General features: G+C 53.8%; 2 protein-coding genes across 2 annotated transcripts; one reads left to right on the top strand and one right to left on the bottom strand.

Moving 5' to 3' along the window:
* Nucleotides 1-7059: 7059 nt before the first annotated feature.
* On the top strand, nucleotides 7060-8026 carry ADO (2-aminoethanethiol dioxygenase). Its single transcript, XM_083364271.1, has one exon. It carries the CDS (start codon nucleotides 7073-7075, stop codon nucleotides 7850-7852), a length of 780 nt encoding a protein of 259 aa, XP_083220397.1. The 5' UTR covers nucleotides 7060-7072; the 3' UTR covers nucleotides 7853-8026.
* Nucleotides 8027-15487: 7461 nt separating this feature from the next.
* On the bottom strand, nucleotides 15488-17625 carry EGR2 (early growth response 2; the record flags this gene model as incomplete). Its single annotated transcript, XM_083364247.1, has 2 exons — nucleotides 15488-16692; nucleotides 17466-17625. 2 exons carry the CDS (start codon nucleotides 17623-17625, stop codon nucleotides 15488-15490), a joined length of 1365 nt encoding a protein of 454 aa, XP_083220373.1.
* Between the last annotated feature and the right edge of the window lie 3005 nt (nucleotides 17626-20630).

Here is a 20630-nt window from a genome sequence, read left to right on the forward strand (position 1 = left end):
TGTGTGTTGTTTTTTTTCTTGCCTAAGTGTAAAACCTTACTTTGCTCTTGGTTGAATTTCATTCTGCTAGATAGGGTCCAGAGTTCAAGTCTGTCAAGATCCATCTGGATTTTGAACTTATCTTCTGGGGTGTTGGCTATTCCTGCCAGTTTAGTGTGGTCTGCAGATCTGATGAGTCCGGCTTCTATTCCCTCATCTAAATCATTTATGAGGGTGTTGAAAAGTGCTGGGACTAAGCCTGAACTTTGGGGTGCTGCATTGCTTACTTTCTTGAGCTGAGCCTCTGAGCATCTCCAGAGAAGGTCCTTTGGTAATCATTCCAGTTCCTTAAGAGGAAAGGATTTGTTCTTCTTTAGTACAAGCATAATTAAACCTCTGTCCTTTTGGAGAACAAAGTACCTCTGAATAGAAAGAACAAATATTTGCATTACCATTTATATTAAAATATGCAGAAATTTCTTCAGTCTGTAGCCAGCTTATACATTTTTATAACTTTTTCAAATTGTTCACATTTTTTAAAATACACAGCATTATTTCAGCTTTGTGAGGAGCTCAACAACAATTTCTGGTTTAGAATGGGGGGGGGAGAGAATACACATCACAATAAAGAATGCAGAATAAATAAAGAAGCCAAACAGGACAGATTGTACATCCACACATACAAAGAGAACTTTCATAGTGACTCTGAGCAATCAGAGCAGCACGATGCAGTGCACATGGACGGCAAGGAATTTATCCAGCCAGAGAAGACTTTCCTGGCCACGTTTCAGCAACAAAGAAAATGTTCTGACATTCTCTCGTTCTGACTCCTGTGCAATGTAAGTCATGCACATTTTAAGCACAAATGAACATAATACTATCATTCTTCTAGGAAACTATTAACAGCTGTAGAAACTATTGTGGCCTGTTTAAAAACACATCTGAGAAGCCAGCACCCTCCAGACACCAAATTGGCTAAAAGGGCTGCAAATTGTGCTAACAGTGTTTGGAAAACAGACACTGTGTAGATGTTCACAAAGCAAGCAAACTGTCTCTTCCTCCAAAGTACCCTTTAGAGCAACCACTCCCTAACCCTAACCCTAACACACACACACACACACACACACACACACACACACACACTGATAACCTGCATTTGGCAGATGTAGGGAAATGAAATGAGGGTGGGGTAGAGGCCGATAAGCTAGACTAATTTTCTGAAAAGACAATGCAAGGAGTGTGAGGGAAAGATGTGCGACACACACACACACACCCGCCCAATGCAGCAGGAGGAAGAAGGGGGAAAAGGCCAGGGCAGCAGGAAAACAGAGACCACAGCTGGACTCTTTGCCCTGGACGGACACTCCCTGAGTAGCATCAGGGACTACAGGCAGTCCTCAAATTACGGTAGTTCATTTAGTGACTGTTTGAAGTTACAACATACTGAAAAAAGTGAGTTATGAGCAGTTTTCACACTTACGACCACTGCATCATCCCTGCGGTCAAACAATAAAAATTCAGACGCTTGGCAGCTGTCTCATATTTATGACTGCCGCAATGTCCCAGGACCATGTAAACACGTAACCTTCTGACAAGCAAAGTCAACTGGGGAAGCCAGATTCACTTAACAACCATATTATTAACCTGTAGTGATTCACTTAACAACTGTGGCAAGAAAGGTTGTATAATGGAGCAACACTTAACAAATGTCTCAGCAACAGAAATTTTGGGCTCCATTGTGGTCATAAATCGAGGACTGCCTGAACTTCCTCCACAGAAAAGGCTGCGCACCGTGTGGGGGGCTCTCCTCTCCTCGCAGACGCGGCCCTTGGTGCTCCTAATCCCGCCTGTCCTTCGGCTGACAAGGAATAGAAACCAGTAAACGTGCAGGTGGGTCCTGGCCTTCAGGATGGGCCACCTCAGGCGGTCACAAGGCTTGATAAGTGCAGCATTTGCATCGCAGCTGGGTCAGTGTGGAGGGGCATCCCAGGTGGGAAAAGGGGAGGTGGGCTTTATCCAGAGCAGCCCCTTCCCCTGCACCCTTCTGAGGACAAAGTGTAGCTGCTCAAATATTGCGTGGGCAATCACAGGGCACAGCGGGGACACCTATAATTAGCCATGACTAATAATTGCTGATGTTCTGGGTGCTGAAAACAAATGATCAGGCACGCCGTGCTTAAAAGTGGAGAAATACTATTAATTTCTAACGCAAGTTTTAAACCCTTGCACTACAAAAAAAATAACCCCTCATTTGCTTCCTTTTTCTAAATGATATACGAACATGGTGCAGTTTTGTAAGAGAAACCACAGAGGTTGTGATCTGGGATAAATAAACTCAGTAGCCCAGCAAAAAATGCAGCGTTAAAAGGGGGCAGGAGACAGAAATTCCCCTCTCCCAAGTGAGCAAGGAAGCACTTTCTACTCTCTGTCAATCAGGCTACCTCTGGCTGCTGGCCTGACCTCAGTCCCTCCTCCAGCCTTTGAGTCATCTGTCCCAAAAGCCGGCAGGAAAGCGGCCATATTTACTCCCTGAGTCATGGCCTGAAACAACCCCGCCCCCTCTCCAGGAAGCCCCCCCACCGGCCCTGCCCTTGTCTGCAGCCTTGCCCTGGGGTGGTTTGCAGCCCAGAGGTTTGGGAGGGCTGGCTACATAAATCAAATAAATAAGTAAATAAATAAACCCACCCAGAAGCCCTAGCTGCAATCAGCAGTGCAGGCTGTGCCAGCCCCTCGCTTGCCCCGTTCCAGCAGCCCGAGACAGGCATGGCGCCCCCTGCCCCCAACACACACACCCCAGTGCTCTCTGGGGAATTGATGTAAGGGCCATTCCAACCAGAGCAGACAGCCGTGTCCTAATCAAAGAGCTACGATTGACGGATAAGGTCCAGACTGGGCTCATCACTGGTGCCCAAGAACAGCCTAAAAACACCTGTTTTCCAAGGTGCTCCGACTGCCCTCCCACACAGGCCCACCCGCTCAAGACCCCCAGCCATAAACGTTGCCCCTCAGTGAGAGCGAAGGAGCTGCCAGGCAGGATTTGAGCTGCTCTGGTGTTCTGCCCACCTTGCCCTGGTTCAGCCCCAGCCGTCTTCAGCTCCCGATTATTAGGAGGGTCTGGGGGGTCTCTGGGGACGGAGGCAGTTCAAAACTTCCTTAAACCCTCCGGTGCCCAGAAGATAGAAACGGCCCAGATGCTCCACCAACCAATGGCCGCTGCACCCAGGAGGGGCTCCCCCGGCAGCCTTCCATACCCCCCCCCAAAAAAAAAAATCTCAGGACCCGGAAAAACCTCCAGAGAAAAAGGGAGGTGATGATTTCCCCCTCCCCCCTTTCCTGGGCAGAATCCCACCCACCCCTTTTATTTCCCCTCCCTTTCAGAAACAGCAGAATGACCTTTGCCTTCCTGCCAATGATGGGATGGCCCCTCCGGGCATCTGTTAGCAAGGAAGGGCAACTGCCCTGCTCTTCCTTGCTCTTTGTGGAGACCACAAAGCCTCGGTGCCACGTTCAACCTTGGGAATATTCCTCCGTCTGGGCTCCTGATGAGATGCATGTGAGGCTGGGAGCCCCTTGCGTAGCTGGGTGGAAGCTTTGTGGCCCCTTAACCAGCTTCTAATGTTTTGCTCAAACCTTACTGCCCATCCCAAAGGGGCTTCCTCAATGGTGCTCAGCAGACATTCAGCCACTCTGCTCGTTCCTCCACCACACAATTCCGGGAATGCTGGGATTCCAGCTTCTACCCGAGGAGCAAGAGTGGCCCCGGGCAGCAATTCCACAGCAAGACTGGGAAAAGAGGGGACCCAGAGACCCCTGAAGTGGAACCGCCTGGGGCTGTGGGGTGCACTGCAGGTACGAGCGGAGCCATCCTAAGCTTTTCCCCAGTGGTGCTCAAGGGACCCCACAGAGAGCCAAGGGGCCTCGTTGGGATGGTTGTTCCTCCTTCTCTCACCCTATGGAGGTCATCCCGCCCATAAGCAGGCCTCATCCAGACAGACGTGGGCCCAGCCGCCTCCCTCAGCCTGCTGACCTGCCTTCCCTCAAAGAAACCTGACCATCCTCTCGAACAATGGGTCTCAGTGGGTTCCCCAGGACCCTTTCAGAGGTCAAGAAAGGAAATTTAAACTTGTAAAATTTCTTAATTTCTAAAACAGTAAACTTCGAGAGATGTAACCTACAAAACCCAGGCCTTTGGGGGGTGCTCCACCATTTCTAAGAGACTAAGGTGTTTGGTCTGGAGCCATTGGTCAGCCTCTCTGGCCAGCCAAACCAGCACGAATGCCAGAGATCAAGAAGGCATTGTTGGACACCCAGCCACGAGCATCTTTGCGGATTGGACATTTTGCTACAGCAAACCCTTTCAGAATTTAAGTATTTGTCATATTGCCCATCACACACAAACATGGCCCTTAAATGTGAATCTCCAATGATTCAGAGTTTGAGCTGCCAGTTTTCACAACCGTACAGCACAAGCTTCCTCCTGCCCCGGAGAGAGACCGTAGGTGTGCCGGGCTCAGTGGGGAGGACGTCTCCCCTCTGAGCCAAGAGGGCCTGCAGGACAGAAGGCGGGGGGGGGGGGTTCCTGTGGTGCCAGCGTGGAAGTGCAATGAACAGGTGGGCAGGTTTTTCAGTAATTGACCACTATTGTAGTATGCCAGCAAGAGATAAATCGTTGGCTGTACAACTGTAGAAAACCCCATTTTTATGGCTGCTGCCAATGCTAGAAGTATAAGAATTTCCCACCAAGGAGATCTGCCGATTAAATGATCAGAACAAGGCAAAGTTATGCCAGTCTAACTTCACCATTTCATTCTCTGCTAAATGTTTGGGTTCTGTGCATTATTGTCTGAGAAGACTAAGTCATCTTGTTTATCTCTGAGGTCGGCATTTAGCTTTCCATCTGTTATGGAGGTCATTACCAAAGAAGTGATTCATAAACTTCAAGGAAATAGTTCCTCACCCTCCCAGTGATGAAGTGATATCACTGTTTCACATCTGCACCAGGACTGCAAAAGGAAGTCAGCCTTTTGCAGTTATTTGCAAGCAACTATCTTGAAAAGAAAATGGCAATTTACGCAGGGGGTGTTTGCAAATGAAGGAATTGAAAACACACACAAACATGAAACAGTAGCTGATAAGGGAGATTTTGTTCCACAAATAATGCCACAAAGAAGGGGGGGGTCAACCTTATTCTGCAAAGCACCAGAAGGCAGGACAAGAAACAACAAATGGAAACTGATCAAGGAGAGAAGCAACCTGGAATTAAGGAGAAACTTCCTAACAGTGAGAACAATTAACCAGTGGAACTGCTTGCCACCAGAATTTGTGAGTGCTCCAACACTGGAAGTTTTTAAGAAGAGACTGGACAGCCATTTGTCCAGAATGATATAGGCTCTTCTGCTTGAGCAGGGAGTTGGACTAGATGACCTCCAAAGTCCCTTATAGCTCTGTTCTGATTATTATTATTATTAAGAAGCCCCATAATGCTTCTCAAGGGCTGCTGTGAAATAACACTTGAGGTGGTTAATGACAGAATCAAAGTCCAGTCCCTCAATATGGCCAGGGCACTTTCCTCTCCACCTGCTCATGTCTTAGCTATGAAAGACAGGCCAGTCGCCCTGTCTCGGTCCAACCCACGTCACAAGGTTTTGGTTCTGGGGAAGATATGAGGAGGCGGATGTGTTGGATATGTTTGTCGCCTTGAGTTATTTGTTGTTGTTAGCTGCGAAGTCGTGTCCGACCCATCGTGACCCTATGGACAACGTTCCTCCAGGCCTTCCTGTCCTCTACCATCTTCTGGAGCCCATTTAGGTTCACGCCTCCTGCTTCAGTGACTCCATCCAGCCACCTCATTCTCTGTCTTCCCCTTCTTCTTTTGCCCTCAATCTTTCCCAGCATGAGGCTCTTCTCCAGGGAGTCCTTCCTTCTCATTAGGTGGCCAAAGGATTTGAGTTTTAGCTTCAGGATCTGGCCTTCTAAAGAGCAGTCAGGGTTGATCTCCTCTAGGACTCACTGGTTTGAACGCCTTGCAGTCCAAGGGATTCGCAGGAGTCTTCTCCAGCACCATAGTTCAAAGGCCTCAATTCTTTGGCGCTCAGCCTTTCTTATGGTCCAACTTTCACTGCCATACATTGCAACTGGGAAGACCATAGCCTTGACTATACGCACTTTTGTTGACAGGGTGATGACTCTGCTTTTTAGTGTGCTGTCTAGATTTGCCATGGCTTTCCTCCCGAGGAGCAAGCATCTTTTAATTTCTTGGCTACAGTCCCCATCTGCAGTGATCTTGGAGCCCAGGAAAATAAAATCTCTCACTACCTCCATTTCTTCCCCATCTATTTTCCAGGAATTGAGAGGGCCAGATGCCATGATCTTGGTTTTCTTAATGTTAAGTTTCAACCGAAATTTTGCACTCTTCCTTCCTCACCCGCAACGAGAGGCTCTTTAGTTCTTCTTCACTTTCTGCCATTAGAGTGGTATCATCTGCATGAGTTATTTTAAAAAATAATAAAGATGGGATACTAGTAAAAAAAAATAAATAAATTACTAGCCATAAGTCAGTGTAGAGTGTTGGGTCCGAATGGTTCCGAACCATCAGATCTTGATTAAAAGGAGCAGAAATCCCTTTCACTCGACCGAGGGGAGCCTCTCTGGGCCCACAAAATCCCTCATTTTATTTCTCCCTCCGACCCCACCGTGTCTGCTTGCCCCAGACCAGAAGATTTGCTTGCTGCTCCTCTTCAGCCCCAACCCCCAAGCAGCGGGCAGCGGAAAACCCATTGATAGCATATACAACAACACCCTTACGTATAACGTATAAATATTAATCTGGCAGCTTTTCCCATTCCCCCTCCGCCCCGCGGGTCCCGGCGTGTCTCTGGCCGCCCGAGCCCAACTCCCGCCGTCGGAACACCCGCAGCCGCCGCTCCTCCGCCAGCCGGACGGGAGGCGCCCGCGGGCGCCCAGCCGCCGACCCGAGAGAGAGAGAGAGAGAGAGAGAGCGAGCGAGCCGTGCCGGGGGCGGGGGAGGGGCGCATTCCCGGCGCTCCCCGCGCGGCGCTTGCGCAGAGCGGCCGGCGCCAGGCGCAGGCGCGCGATGCCCCGCGACGAGATGGCGGCGGCGTCGCTGATCCAGCGGGTGGCCCGGCAGGCGCGGGCGACCTTCGGGGCGGGCGCGGGCGAGGCGCCGGGCGAGCTGCAGCGGCTGCGGGAGCTGCTGGGGCAGGTGCGCGCCGAGGACCTGGGCCTGCAGCCGCGCGGCCCCTCCGCCGTGCCGGGGCCCCGCCAGCCGCCCGTCAGCTACATGCACATCTGCGAGACGGCGCGCTTCAGCATGGGCGTCTTCGTGCTGCGCGCCGGCGCCTGCATCCCGCTCCACGACCACCCGGGCATGCAGGGGCTGCTCAAGGTGCTCTACGGCACGCTGCGCATCGCCTGCCTCGACGCCCCCGCCGGGGGAGAGCAGGAGGCGGAGGAGGAGGCCGGGGAGGCGGAGGAGGAGGAGGCGGAGGAGGAGGCGGCGCTGCCCGGCGGGGGGGAGCCGCAGGACGCCTCCAGCGCCGCCGCCCGTCCCCGCCGCCTGCGGGCCCTGCTGCGCTCGCACCGCCTCTACACGGCCGCCGCGCCGCCCTGCCTGCTCTCCCCGCAGCGCGACAACCTGCACCAGATCGCGGCCGAGGGCGGCCCCGCCGCCTTCCTCGACATCCTGGCGCCGCCCTACGACCCGGCCCGCGGGCGCGACTGCCACTACTACCGGCTGCCCGACGGACAGAGCCTCCCGCCGCCGCCCGCCCCGCTCTGGCTGCTGGAGACGCCGCAGGCGCCCGACTTCTGGTGCGGCGGGGAGCCCTACCCGGGCCCGCGCGTCTGCCCCTGAGCGGGCCGGGCGGAGCCTCCCGCCTTCGACGGACGGCGGGGCTGCCGGGAAGACGCTCGGCCGGACTGCCTGCTGGGTTCAGCGCTGGGACCTCCGCCCTCCTGACTCCCCGGTTTCTACTCTGGGTCGAGTTATTTTGCACAACGTGTATTAAAAGAAGAGCAAAGAGCCTTGCTCGGATGCCTCCTTCTTTACCGGGCGCTGGGGAGCACGAGGAAGATTCTGTGGATCTGAAGACGGGCCCCGAAAGGACCCTCCATCCCCTCGCTTCCCTGATTTGCTCTCTGATTCCGCCAAGGAACATTTCCGTTTTGGAAGTACTTTGAAAACTCATGGAGGAAAACAGTGTCGCTTCTGAAGCCAATTTCCCTGTTAATGGATGATTGCAGCACCGGAGGGGTCTTTCGAGGCCAGTGGCTGCAAGGCTTCTGTCTTTATATTATTCCGTGTCAGCTGTTTGCCTCCATCAGTTGTGACTGTTAAGCTTTTGAAAGTTAAAATTGTTCTTTTGTGGGCAGAAGTAATACTAATGTAGGCTGGTTAAACAGAAGCACCGTAGATGAGGTGGGGATTCAGCTTACAGATTAATACAGATTGAGTTTCTTGGAGTCATTCGGCCACTTTCAGCCAATGGAGAGAGATGTTTACATTAATAGAGCACAAAGATTAGATAATATTAAGTTTGGAAAACAAGTTTAATGTTTGGTGTTTTTATTGCTATCGGCCTTTGGTCTTTTTTGAGCAAAGGAGAGCCAAGATCTGTTACATCTCAGCACTGTATTGATCTAAACCCAAGAGCAGCTGCATTTCACTTGAGAGTAAAACCACGACTGGCGGAATGAGAGCCTGAACGGAGAGAGTTTCCTGGGGATCGAGGGCTTGATTGAGCCCCCCAAGCAAGATGCTGCCTGCCATCCAGGCTGGCTTGAGGGAAGCCGTGTTCCCTCCTGCATCCAGACCTCTGGTCCTCCTTTCTCCGCTGCCCGGCCTAGGACCATATTGGGAGACGGCTTCAGGTGGGGGGAAAGGGGGCCTCTTCCCCTTTATCTGCTGGTGGGTGGCAGGGACTATATATAGAGAGAGTAAACTTAGCTTAGCCTGAGCAAGTTCAGCCAATGGAGGTCCCTTCACTCGTGACTATTTCAACTGGAGAAAGAAAAATAATTTTTGTGCCATGGTAAATTAGAATAATGGGTCTGTTCCAGAACAGCGTTTTCCCGAAGGCCACAACGCCAGTTCAGGTAACCTTTCAATAGCCTGGTGTCTCTTACTGAGTGGCAAGAATAATTCAGCCCTTTGATCTTAGTGCCATTCTGGAATTATTCCTGTCTACTTTTTTGTTCCACGCCGAAAAGTTTATTTATTGGCACTAAGAAGGAGAATAGTAGATGAGCCCAGGTCTAAATATCCGTGGAAGATTTGCTGAACGGAATTCAGACGTTGCACAGCTTACAGCGAGATCATGCCCTACACATTACAAGAGGTCTCGTTCTATAACTGATAGGTATACATTTCCTATAGTTTCTCATTCTTATCTTAGTGAATGCATGCCTTGTATTATCTGAGAACACCTGCAGGGCCTTACCATCCAATTTGATCCCCATAAAGCTGCAGTTTCTGTACAGCACATTCAAGTCATTTTGTTACATCGAACGATATCCAAGGATGATGCCACCTACCCAGCTACCTGCACTGGTGGGAAATCGCACTGGGGCAACTTGCCAATACCACAGACTTTTTCTGCAAGAAAAGTACTAGGCAAAACATTGAAGTGTGAGTTTTCTCTTTGCAGAGATTGTATTTTTCTTCATCAAAAAACATTCATTCAGATCTGGGCTGCACTCTGTTAGCGCAGCAGAATAAGGAGGAGGACATTTTTCGGTTATAGAAGCATCAAAACCATTTAAAACTCAGCAAGGATACATTTTTGCTCCCCCATATAAAATGTTCAAGTCTGGATTTGTCTACAAACCTTGAGGGGCTCCAGGATGTGACCGGTGTGATATAGTGCCTGTTAAATCTGATGGGCTTCGCTGAACTCTGCCTTTCCAAGCGGGACGATGGGTTAGAAGGACACCGAGACCATTTTCCACTTTGTGGAGGCTGCTGAGCTCAGTGGAAATTCCTCCTTCTGAGGAACTGCGTGTCTGAAGCCCAAGCATTTCCTGCTAGATGCCGCAGGACTTAACTTGTTGCTTCTGTTTATCTCAAATGTTTATATTTGCCCAAACCAGTGCAGTGATTGCAAAAAAGGCAAAAGCAGTTTAAATACTTGAAAGACAATTTGAAAAGAGCAAGTTAAAATTGTGTACCTCATATTTTCCCCAGAATAAAAGGTCTGTCCATGATCTTAAAAGCCAGTAAAGGATCTTCTAGGAAACTTCTAAAGCCTGGTCTGACTGCTAAATAAACATAACGTTGCTGAAGTAGCCTTTTAGTTCCTTTAATTTTATGGGCCAGCCTGTTAAATATGTAGTCTTCGTTCCTGCCTTCTTTTTTCTTTTCTTTCGTGCTTGTGCCCACAAACACCGCTCTTCCCTTTTTGCAAAATGAATTTGCACTTGCTCAACAGCAGTGATATCTTTGAAACCTACCCCAAATTGCAGCCTTCTAAAGCAGAAATTTTGACCTGTGAAGGTGAATGATTTTGAGCCTTTTCAGACGTGCCGTCTGCTTCCACTCCAAGGGTTGGTCCCAAGGTTCTCACAAGTAGCATTCTATACATCTACACAAGACTACGTTAGAATCACTTTTTTCTTCAACCCTTTCAAACTCATTCAAATAGATTTAACAACTTGGATTTGGCCTTTCGTGACTGGATTCACACATCAGGCCAAGCCCAGCGTTAGAGCCAAAGTGCTGTGCAAACTTGGCAAAGGGCGGGGGGACAACCAGGCGACCCACAGATAGGCAAGTTGCGTGAAACATCCACTCATAGTGAGGAGAAGTCCTGCTTCTGGAACTAAACAAAGTTTCCTTTTAGCCTTCCAGATGCAGAAGAGCGGGGAAGCTGCAAGAACAGCGTTGGGCAAGTTCCTGGGAAGCTGGTTTTTCACTTACTACTTTCTGGATTTTGAAAGTAGCAGTCCAGCGGAATCCAGGGATTGAGAAGCTATATGGATCTAAATATCGCTATGACTGGCTGACACATTTTTATTTAAGGTCTCAATAAAAGGAGAGGTTTTCCCCTGTCCAATCATGTCTGATTCTAGGGGGCGCTACTCATCTCCGTTTTTTAGCTGAGGGACCCAGTGTTGTCCGAAGACGCTTCCATGGCCATGTGGCCAGCATGGCTATACACTGAGGCAAATGGAACGCTGCTACCTTCCCACCGAAGTGGTACCTATTTACGCTATGAGCTGTGGTGGTGCAGCGGTTAGAGTGTGGTATTGCAGGCTAATTTGCATTCCCACTGCAAGGAGTTCAATCCTGACTGGCTCAAGGCTCATCCTTCTGAGGCTTGTAAAATGAGGACCCAGATTGTTGCAGGGGGTGGGGGGGGCACAGGCTGACTCTAAACCACTTAGAAAGGACTGCAAAGCACTGAGAAGCACTAAGCTCTAAGTGCTACTGCTGGTTGCATTTGCATGCTTTCAAACTGCTAAGTTGGCAGGAGCTGGGTCAAGGATGGGAAGCTTACCCCACTGCGTGACGTTTGGGTCTCGGACTGCTGACCTTTGGTTGACAAGGCCAACATCTGAACCACTAGGCCTCCATGCCCCCCTTAAGGTCTCAGTAAGGACCAGTTCATTGGTACAACGAAAGGAAGACAGACCAAAATAATGATCTAGTGAGCCTTGGTGGAGCAGTGGGCTAATGCCTCCTTAAGTAACACCAGCTGCCTGCAATTAGTGCAGATTCGAGTCCCACCAGGCTCAAGGTTGACTCAACCTTCCATCCTTCCGAGGTAGGTAAAATGAGGACCCAGATTGTTGGGGGCAATTAAGCTGACTTTGTAATAATGCCGCTTGGGGAGGGGGGCGAAAGCCCTAATAAGCAGGCATATACATAGAATGAAGGCTATTGCTAAGCACATTTGATTTGTGCTTAGATTGTAAGCCGCCCTGAGTCTTTGGAGAAGGGTGGGATATAAATGGGATTAAAAAATAAAAATAAAAAAAATGGTACTGATGCATAAGTCAGCATAATGAGTACAAGTGCCCGGTCAGAGGTTAATTTAAAACAAACCAGGAATGTAAGGTGGCTTCCTCATCTAGACTGGTCACTCTTAAAGAACGCACCTGGATTTTGCATCCCCTCCCTAAGGAGGACAAGCCCTGACCTCATCATTGCTGGGAGATCTCTCTAGTGCAGGGTGGAGGAGAAGAAGAGAAGTGATGCTCTCAGGGTGCCTCAATTCCAGCTGCTGCATCTGGAGAGGATCAAGGAAGGGAGTTGCTTCATCACCGTTTTGTGTTCATGTGGCAACTGGCCCTTCCTTCAATCTGCTACTCCAGAATCCTGCCAAATTTTCGATCCGGTGAGCAATCAATTCTTCCAGGATGGAGATGTCTAGCAATGGAATAAATGGTCCGGAATGATCCACATACCCCAATGAGTTCTACAGAATACCTACAGCATTTCACAACAACAACAACAATAAACATCTGCCTATCCTAGGTCTTTGGGAAGGTCTTGGTAGGTGGAGAAAGATGCCAAATCCAGACCAGACATCTGGCTGACTGTGACACATAGTAGTAATGTCTTCAGAGACCAAGAAGCTCACCACGCTTGGTTGAAAGAAAACTAGACCACCGTCAGCAAAGGGGATGGATCGGATTAGGGGACAGCGATGAATGCGCCCTCGAGAGACCTCAAAAGGCCAAGTGGGGAACAAGTACAGCTGGAGAAATTCCTGGCTTTAGGAAAACACGTTGAAAGGCTCACCGAGTCAGGGCCATTCCCAGATCCTCTCTTTCCTCAGAGACCCAATTCAAAGGCCTTTAAATCCGGGTGCTGTTCAGAATCAGGGACCGAGACTAGCATTGTAGCATCGTGCTCTTTAAAGCAATTTTCATCAGAACTGCTCCGCACCTGGGGCTTTGTTTATTTCCAGGGCCTGCTTCAAATTAGCTTGCCTGAAATTGTGGAACAGCAGTGAGTCATGGGCCGCCCCCCACCCCACCCCCGCAGTGAGCACCAGGTCTATTTATTGCAACCAGGGGAAATCCTTTGCCCTCAGACCAAGCGCAACTAGATCCAGAAACTCGATCAGCACCTGGGGTGGTCCTTTGTCTCCGGGATCCACAGGAGCGTCTTGGCCTGAGAGCTTGACCCCTGAGTGTTCCTGCCACACAAGCCTAAGCCAGCCTTCCCCAAGCTGACCGGCGCTCCTGAGTTTGGCACTGCACAGCCGGCACCACGTTGGAAAGGCGGGGGGGGGGAGGAGGGATGGCTGTGTGAGACAAGCCAGCGCAAAGCTGCCTTTACCTGGGGCAAATGGGGCTGAAGGGGAACCTATGAGGGGAGGAGGGCCTGGCATGCTCAGAGGGACTCCATCTATTGTGCCTTCTGGGTGATGGGGGGGTGCTGCTCCTCTGCCCCAATTGCTGAACTTGCCCCCCCATCTTGAAAGCCGAATTGTGGCTTGCATAATGCCCCCACACATGTGCAGGTGCTGGACAGACACTGTCCCTGGTTACCTGGTGGAAAAAGTTACCCGGTTACCTCTGCCTGGCCTTTGCCAAAAGCCATGCGTGAGTTTCGTCTAGTGTGAAAGTGTGCACTATTGCGGGTGCCTTACAAATCCGGGAGGAAGAACTTCCCTTTCCCCGGAGGTCCCCTCGGCAGGGGCACTCTCCCATTTCTGACTGTGAAAGGAGAGATTGCATTTATCACTGCCTCTCACTGGGAGCCAGGCTGGATCCGAGGGAGACTTTCTGTAGTGTGTGACTCTCACAAAGATGGGACACACACACACACACACACACCCAACTGAGCTGGCTTCTGGCCAGATGTGGCTCCTGGCATCATCCCAAAGTGCTTACTCCTGCTTTCTTCTTCAGCCCTGGCATTTCCTGGTGGTCTCCTCTCCTGGACTGATCAGGCTCAGGCCCGGCTGGTTTTGCATTATCTCCCTTTTCTGAGTTGCTGTGGTTGGCTGAGTGCTGAAGGACTCAGAGGGTACAGGGTCATTTTCAAGAGAGAAAAATAAATTGACTTCTCACCCTAAAATTGGGAGGGGGGGGAGAGAATTGCCATTTTGCCCAGAAGGTGGAGGAGGAGCTCTTTCATGGGATTTGCATCAGGAAGTGCATGGCTCAGATGGAGATGGGGAAGCCGTGTCTGCATATATTAAGCCAAGTTAATCCCTGGTCTGTGAAAGTAGCCTCTGGCCTGTGTGGCTACCACCTGCTGAGCCATCAGTTGGCTAACCATGATAACCCAGCTTGGTATCTCCCTCTCCCTCTCTCCTTTTTCACCTGAAAGGAAGCTTTGCAGGAGGTTTATCTCTCATCCCGGACTCTGCAGCAGGTTCTGTTTCGGGGGGGGGGGGGCTGCACAGTGTGCATTGGGAGAGCTTGTGTGAGATAGTTAACACAGACAGAATGTGATGGTGCCCTTCTGGTTGTCACAGTTTACAGAAATCATTTATTTCCACCATCCAGTATTCACAATGCTGCCTTATTTTGGGGAAGGAAGGCTCCCGAGTTAGCAGTTGTGTCTTCTTAGATGAAATCTTTTCTTTTTCAACCATTGTCTGGGACATTTTTTGCACCCTGAAAAATTATATTTTACCATTCTTTTTAATTATTATATTCCACAGAAGCAACATTTAATAAGTCAGTTGGGGGGCAATCTCCAGTGCATACAAAAATAGATCTTTTTATAAAAATTTGAATATTAAGACAGAGAACTATGCAACTCTATTTAACAGCCAGGTCAGAACCTCTGCGGACCCCCTTCTCTTCATGATTAAAATCTGACATCTCCCCCCGCCCCGCCTTCCCCAGGATTAATAAGGCAACCAACTTAACATGCACTCACGGTCCACATATTTAAAAAGGCACCAAGGACAGCTCAGAAAAGTTACAGACATGCACCCCGGACTCTCCCTCTCGAGAGAAGAGGCGCCTTTGGGAAACAGGTCGCCTTCCTCTGCTTCCCTTTTAATTATGTTTTCAAGAACGCGCAGGAAAATACAGCAAAGGGGAAATACTTGTTGCGGAGTAGAGGGGGCGGCGGGGGGAGAGATGAACCCTTTATAAAGCAGGAATTTGCCCCGTTCCCCAGGAATAAATATTGCCCGTTGTCTCGCCCAGCCCCATTGCACTCGCTCTCTTCTCTCTCTGTCAGACCCCGATTTTCAAGTAAAAGCTTTGCGCAGCCGTCCCGACGACGAAGAGTTGCGCGCCGCGCACCCTGTCTTGCGCCGCGCCAGTCCTGCGGCTCCCGCTCGGCTCCCAGCCTCTAAAGTGCAACCGGTCCTCCCTCCGTCCTGCCCGCCCGTCGCCGGCTGCCCTCTGCGCTCCCTCCGGAAAGAGCCCTCGGCCACAGGCGGCGCCTCCTAAGCGCTCCCGCGAGCCCCGGGGCAGCGCGGCGGCGGCGGCGGCGGCTTCCGCGGTTACCTGCCGGGGGGAGGTGAGCGCGGGCCCAGGGGCCGCCCGCCGGTGCGCTAACCAGCCGCCCGAGGTCTCAGGGCGTCCGCGTCTGAGCGCCGCACGAGGGCAGAGCGGCTGCGCCCGGGCCGGGCGTAGGCTGGGCGGGCCCGGCGCCCTTGCGCTCCTTCTGGCGCAGGTGGATCTTGGTGTGGCGCTTGCGCTCGTCGCTGCGGGCGAATTTCCTGCCGCAGAAGTCGCAGGCGAAGGGCTTCTCGCCGGTGTGCGTGCGGATGTGCGTGGTGAGGTGGTCGCTGCGGCTGAAGTTGCGCATGCAGATGCGGCACTGGAAGGGCTTGTGGCCCGTGTGGATGCGGATATGCCTAGTCAGCTCGTCGGAGCGCGAGAAGCGCCGGTCGCAGCCCTCGGCCGGGCACGGGTACGGCCGCTCGTGCACCGGAGTCTTGCTGGGCCTGTTCGGGTACTTGCGGGGCCTCAGGATGGGGCGCAGCGGCAGGCTGCCCGGCCCCCCGTAGGCGCCCGGCGCCAGGCGCGCGCTAACCGCGGTCCCCGAAGAGGGCCCTTCGCTCAGTCCGCTCGGAGGCGCTCCCAGAGTGAAGTTGCGGATGGTGGAGAGCGGTGTGAGCGGTGGCGGGACCCGCACCGAGTCCAGCGCGCAGGGAAAAGGCTTGCGCTCCGCCGGGCCGTGGAACTCGCGCTGGCTGCAGGGCGGCGGCGGCGGCGGCGGCGGCTGGAAGAAGCCCGCATACTCCGGGATCATGGAGAAGAGGCCGGCGGCGTCGGCTCCCACCGACGCCACGCTCTTGGGGGAGTGGTGGTAGGAAGGTGGCGGCGGGTAGGGGCCCGTCGAGGCGGCCAGGAAGGTCGAGGAACCGTCCGACGGCGGCGGCGGCTGCGCCTGGGCTTGATAAAGCTCCCCGCACGCGGAGTAAGGCGGCGGCGGCGGCGGCGAGTACAGATGCTCCAGGTCCCCGGCGGCCAGAGCCATGGCGCACCCGGGTCCCCCGGGGGATCCGGTGGAGGCGGTGGATGATGGAACAACCGCAGCGGAGGCCGGGGATGCAGTCGACGGAGCGGCCATTCCCTGCAGGATGCCGGCGCTCACCAAGTTCAGGATGCCGTCGGCCGCATAGCAGTTTGCGCCGGGATACTGTGGGTCGATGGAGAACTTGCCCATGTAGGTGAAGGATTGGCTGCGCGGAGGCGGCGGCGCGAAACCGCTGCAGGCGTATTGCAAGTCCAGCGCTCGTTTGTCGCTCATGTCCGAGCCGATCAGGCCATCTGGAGGACGGAGGGAAGAGAAAGCCGGTCACCACCGCGCATCCGGAGCGCTCCTCGGGACCCCCGCACCCCCGCAGCCTTCGCTGGCTGGGGCAGCTTAGGATCGCTGTTCGCTTGAGGCCAGGCAGAGGGTCTCGCGTCCGTGGGTCTCGCCCGAGAGCTCCGCGGGGAGATGGGGGTGGGGGAGGTTTGCGACCAAAGCAGAAACAGCCCCCCCGGCGGCGAGAGGTTTAAGTTCTCCAGCCCGCCCGCCCTGCGCCGGCTCCTCTTCTGCTTAGCCGCCTAGCGCCCGGTTAGGTGCGTTGGCCCTCCAGGCAGGGGCCCTTTCACTGCGCCCGATTCTACAAACGCTCTGACCGACAGAGAAGCGCCTGGTTCTGCGAGCCTCTCTTGGCCGCCCAGGCTGAGCCCACGATGGAAAGCCGGGTGGGGGATCGAAGAGTTCTGGCGCTCAGATCACCGGGCGGCCCAGGCCCGAGGTCGGGCACGCGTTTACTAGTTCGAAGCCGCTCGTTCGTCCCAGCTTCTCGGGCGGAAACGCCCAGGAGTCTTGCTGGTCCAGCCTCGGTGGCGACCAACGCGCCGCCGCTTTCAAGGGCTCCAGCGAAAGCGGCCAGTTAAGTCCGCCGCTCCGCCGCTCCCCGCCGGTGGCCGCGGGAGTCCTGCCGCCGCCTCCACTCACGCCTTCTCCCCCCATGGGCGCCCCCGCCTCCGGTTCTGCCCCCCGTCATGCAAAGGCCGAAGGGGCCGTAGGGGCGGGGAGGGCCACTTACCGCTCAGCGGGTCAAAAGGGCCTCCCAGGTCACCGCCGGGAAAGCCGATGACCGACGCCGGCAGGGCGCCCGCTGCGTCTTCCGCGGGGTAAAGACCGTCGGGCAGGTGCACCAGCCCGCTGAGGGAGACGGGGATTTTGTCCACCGCCTTGGCGGTCATTTTGGGGGGGGCGGCCGGCCGTGAAGGCCGCCGGCTGGGTCCAGGGGCCGCTTATTCCGCCGGGGAAGCGGTCGGGGCGCGCTTCCCCTCCAGAGCGGGGCTGGGATGCTTCGCTCGGCAAAGGCCCGGGGGGCTCCTGGAACCAGCGGGGTCCCGCATCAGCCGAGCGCCGCCAGGGGGGCAGAGCGCTCCCGTCCCTCGCGCGCCCTTCGGATCACTTGCAGCTCCCGGTAACGGCAAAGTCGGCTCCAAGTATTTATGGGCCGGCCGTGAATGCCGCGACGTCACTGCCCTTATAAGGACTGAGGGACCGGGGGGGGGCGGGGGCTCCCCGTCACGTGGCCCATGAACAGGGCGCGCCCGGAGGGGCTCGATCCGGCCCTGGTCGCTGTAGACCCCGCGGCAGAGAGGGCTGCCGCTGCCGTTCCGGAGGGACGGCGAGGCGGCGGAGGCAGAAGCGCGGCGATTTGGCCAGCCCCGCCGAAAAAGGGCAGCATCCGGCTCCACCCCCGCTGCCTTCGGGGGAGCCTTCGGGGGGGGAGGAAGGCGGGGGCGGCCGAGGCGGCAGAGGCGCGCCTCTCCCGCCGCCTGTCCCCCGCCCGGGCCGAGGAGGCCAGCGAGGCTGGATGGGCTGCCCCACCTCGCCCCTTCCCGCGACCGGGGCCCCAGCGCCGCCGATCCCTCGATCCCTCTGCGCGGGGCCCGCGCGCGGCTGGGGCGAGCGGAGCAGAGGATGGGCCCAGCCAGCGATGCCGGCCGCCTGCTGGACAGCTCCGGTTGGCCGGGTCGGCTTCCTACAGAGGACCCGGCGGGCCGGCTGCCTTCCGCAGGTGCTGCTCCCGGGCGCTGCTTCGTTTGGGAAGAAGGCGCTGCTTTTTCTCCGGGGGGACCCGGAGGCTGAGCGAATCTCCTGGTCTTGCCAAAGACCCAGCCGCCGCCTCTGAATAACAGAGTTGGAAGGGACCTTTGAGGTCTTCTAGTCCACCCCTTGCTCAAGCAGGAGACTCTTTTCTCCTCCTCCTCCACCTCCTCCTTCTCCTCGCCTGGTTGTCTGTCCCTTCCCCCAAAGAAGCGGCCGTCTCCGCATGCTCAGAGGCGCTGTCTCCCTCCGCCCGTCTGGGCAGGCTTCGTTGGGCTGGGCTTCAAACCTAGCTCTGCTGCGGGAGAGTAGAAACCCCCCTTCCGTCCAGCATGGCTCGGTCCGCGGGGTAGCGGCGGTCCTCCGGTCGGAGGAATTGGAAAAAGCGATCGCAGGGAAGGGCGGTGGCCCTCTGTCGCCCGGGGAGTTTGAGGCGGGGGGAGTCGCCGCGCCTTCTTCGCCAGCTCCGGTGCCGCTACTCCGGCCTCCGCGCTGCTGCGTGGGAGCGGGCCAGCGCTCGCCCGTCTTGCGGACTCCCTGTGGCCTGTTCGTGGGCGGGCTCGCGGGCGCCTTCTCTGCCTCGGAGAGATCCACAGCTGCCCTCGTCTCACCCCACTTGGGGCGCTGCGAGTGGCTTTGGCGGGGCCCGATCCGTCTCCCGGAGGTTCTTGGGAAAGCCCCGGCGGGGATGCCCCGACCCGGGTTGGAGCCGGCTTGTGTGAACTGTGCAGACACAGAAATGGATGAGGATGTCCCTGGTTAGTCCTTGGGAAAGATGGCCGGAGGCCTGTCGGCTTCTCTGGCCTTCCAGGGACTTCCCCGTGCGGCAAGGAAGAGGCGACCTGGCTTGGCAACGGCCCTCCCCTGTAGCCTGCCCGGAGCTGCTTCCCTTCCTTCCGTCTCCTCGGGTCAGCTGCTGCCCGTTGCCCTAAACCCCAACCCCAACCCCGCCTGTCTCTGCGAAGAAGGCCGAGAGGCCCACGGAGCGCTGCCCGCAGAGCTGCCCGGTTGCACCCCGGCCCTCCGCCCGGGAGCCTTTGCCTGTCAAGGGATTCAGAAGACCCCCTTGGCCGGTGGGTCTCGACAGGGGTCTGGCTTCTTGTTCTTTCTTTTGTAGGATTACAAGGTCCAGGTAGCTGGGGCTCTCCCGCCGCCCCCGCCCCTCCCCCCACCCCACCCTTAGTTCAGACGCCTCTCACTCAGAATGACCTCTCAGCTACTCTTGTGGTATGGCTTATGCTGCCTGGTTTAGTCTGTATTTTATTATACCCCATGGGGTTTTTTTGTTTTGTTTTTGCAATAAACCCTGTGCTGCTTTATCTATGTGCTCACTGCTAAATGGCAATAATGGAAATTAAATATGACTGACAAACTATGAGGTGGGGGCCCTTTTTCCATCTCCTCGAAGAATTCTACTTTGATTTAAAACTTTCTATCCCCTCGCCACCCTGTGGCCAAAGTATGAATTGCATGCAGAGAATGTTCCGTGCTCTTCCGGTAGACCACAGGCGCAACTTTTCCAACTGCAAAAATAAAACAAGAGTCGGGTGTTAAAAATCACCACCGTTGTTGACATTTAAAAACTGTTTTTAAAGTATATATCACAACTGAACAATTCTATTAAATTAGAATTAGTGCACACAATTACTACCCAATTCTATTAAAATTTCTGCAAACTTTTTCAAACAAGCGAATATTAGTTTTCATATTTTGTTATTGCTAGAGTAAACCTCATATTTGGATAATGCCTTATATTTCAAATCTACATTCCAAAATTTTTAAAGCAGCAGGAATAATTAAATATTATCTTAAGAGTTCTGTAATTCAATCTTTTAACATCGACTTTTTTTACATATAAATATCAGTGCATTCTTTAAAAATGACTGGAATGTGTTTGAAATGGAAGGCTGAATAATTAATACAACAGCGACTCTCTAGTTCTCTCTTAGGACAGACCTTGTTAAATCAGTGCTCATTTGATTGCCTGATTCATTTGTAAATAATGTTGAAATGATATAAACATCTTACCTAACTGAATCAACTTCAGAATGACAAGTGAGCAGGAAAAAGGATCTCTCTCTCTTTTTCCCACGCAACCACGAAGACTTGAAGAGTTCTGGGTGCAGAGAGAGGATGGCCTTCCCTG

The sequence above is a fragment of the Vipera ursinii genome, assembly GCF_947247035.1.
Source record: "Vipera ursinii genome assembly, chromosome: 5".
NCBI lineage: Eukaryota > Metazoa > Chordata > Lepidosauria > Squamata > Viperidae > Vipera > Vipera ursinii.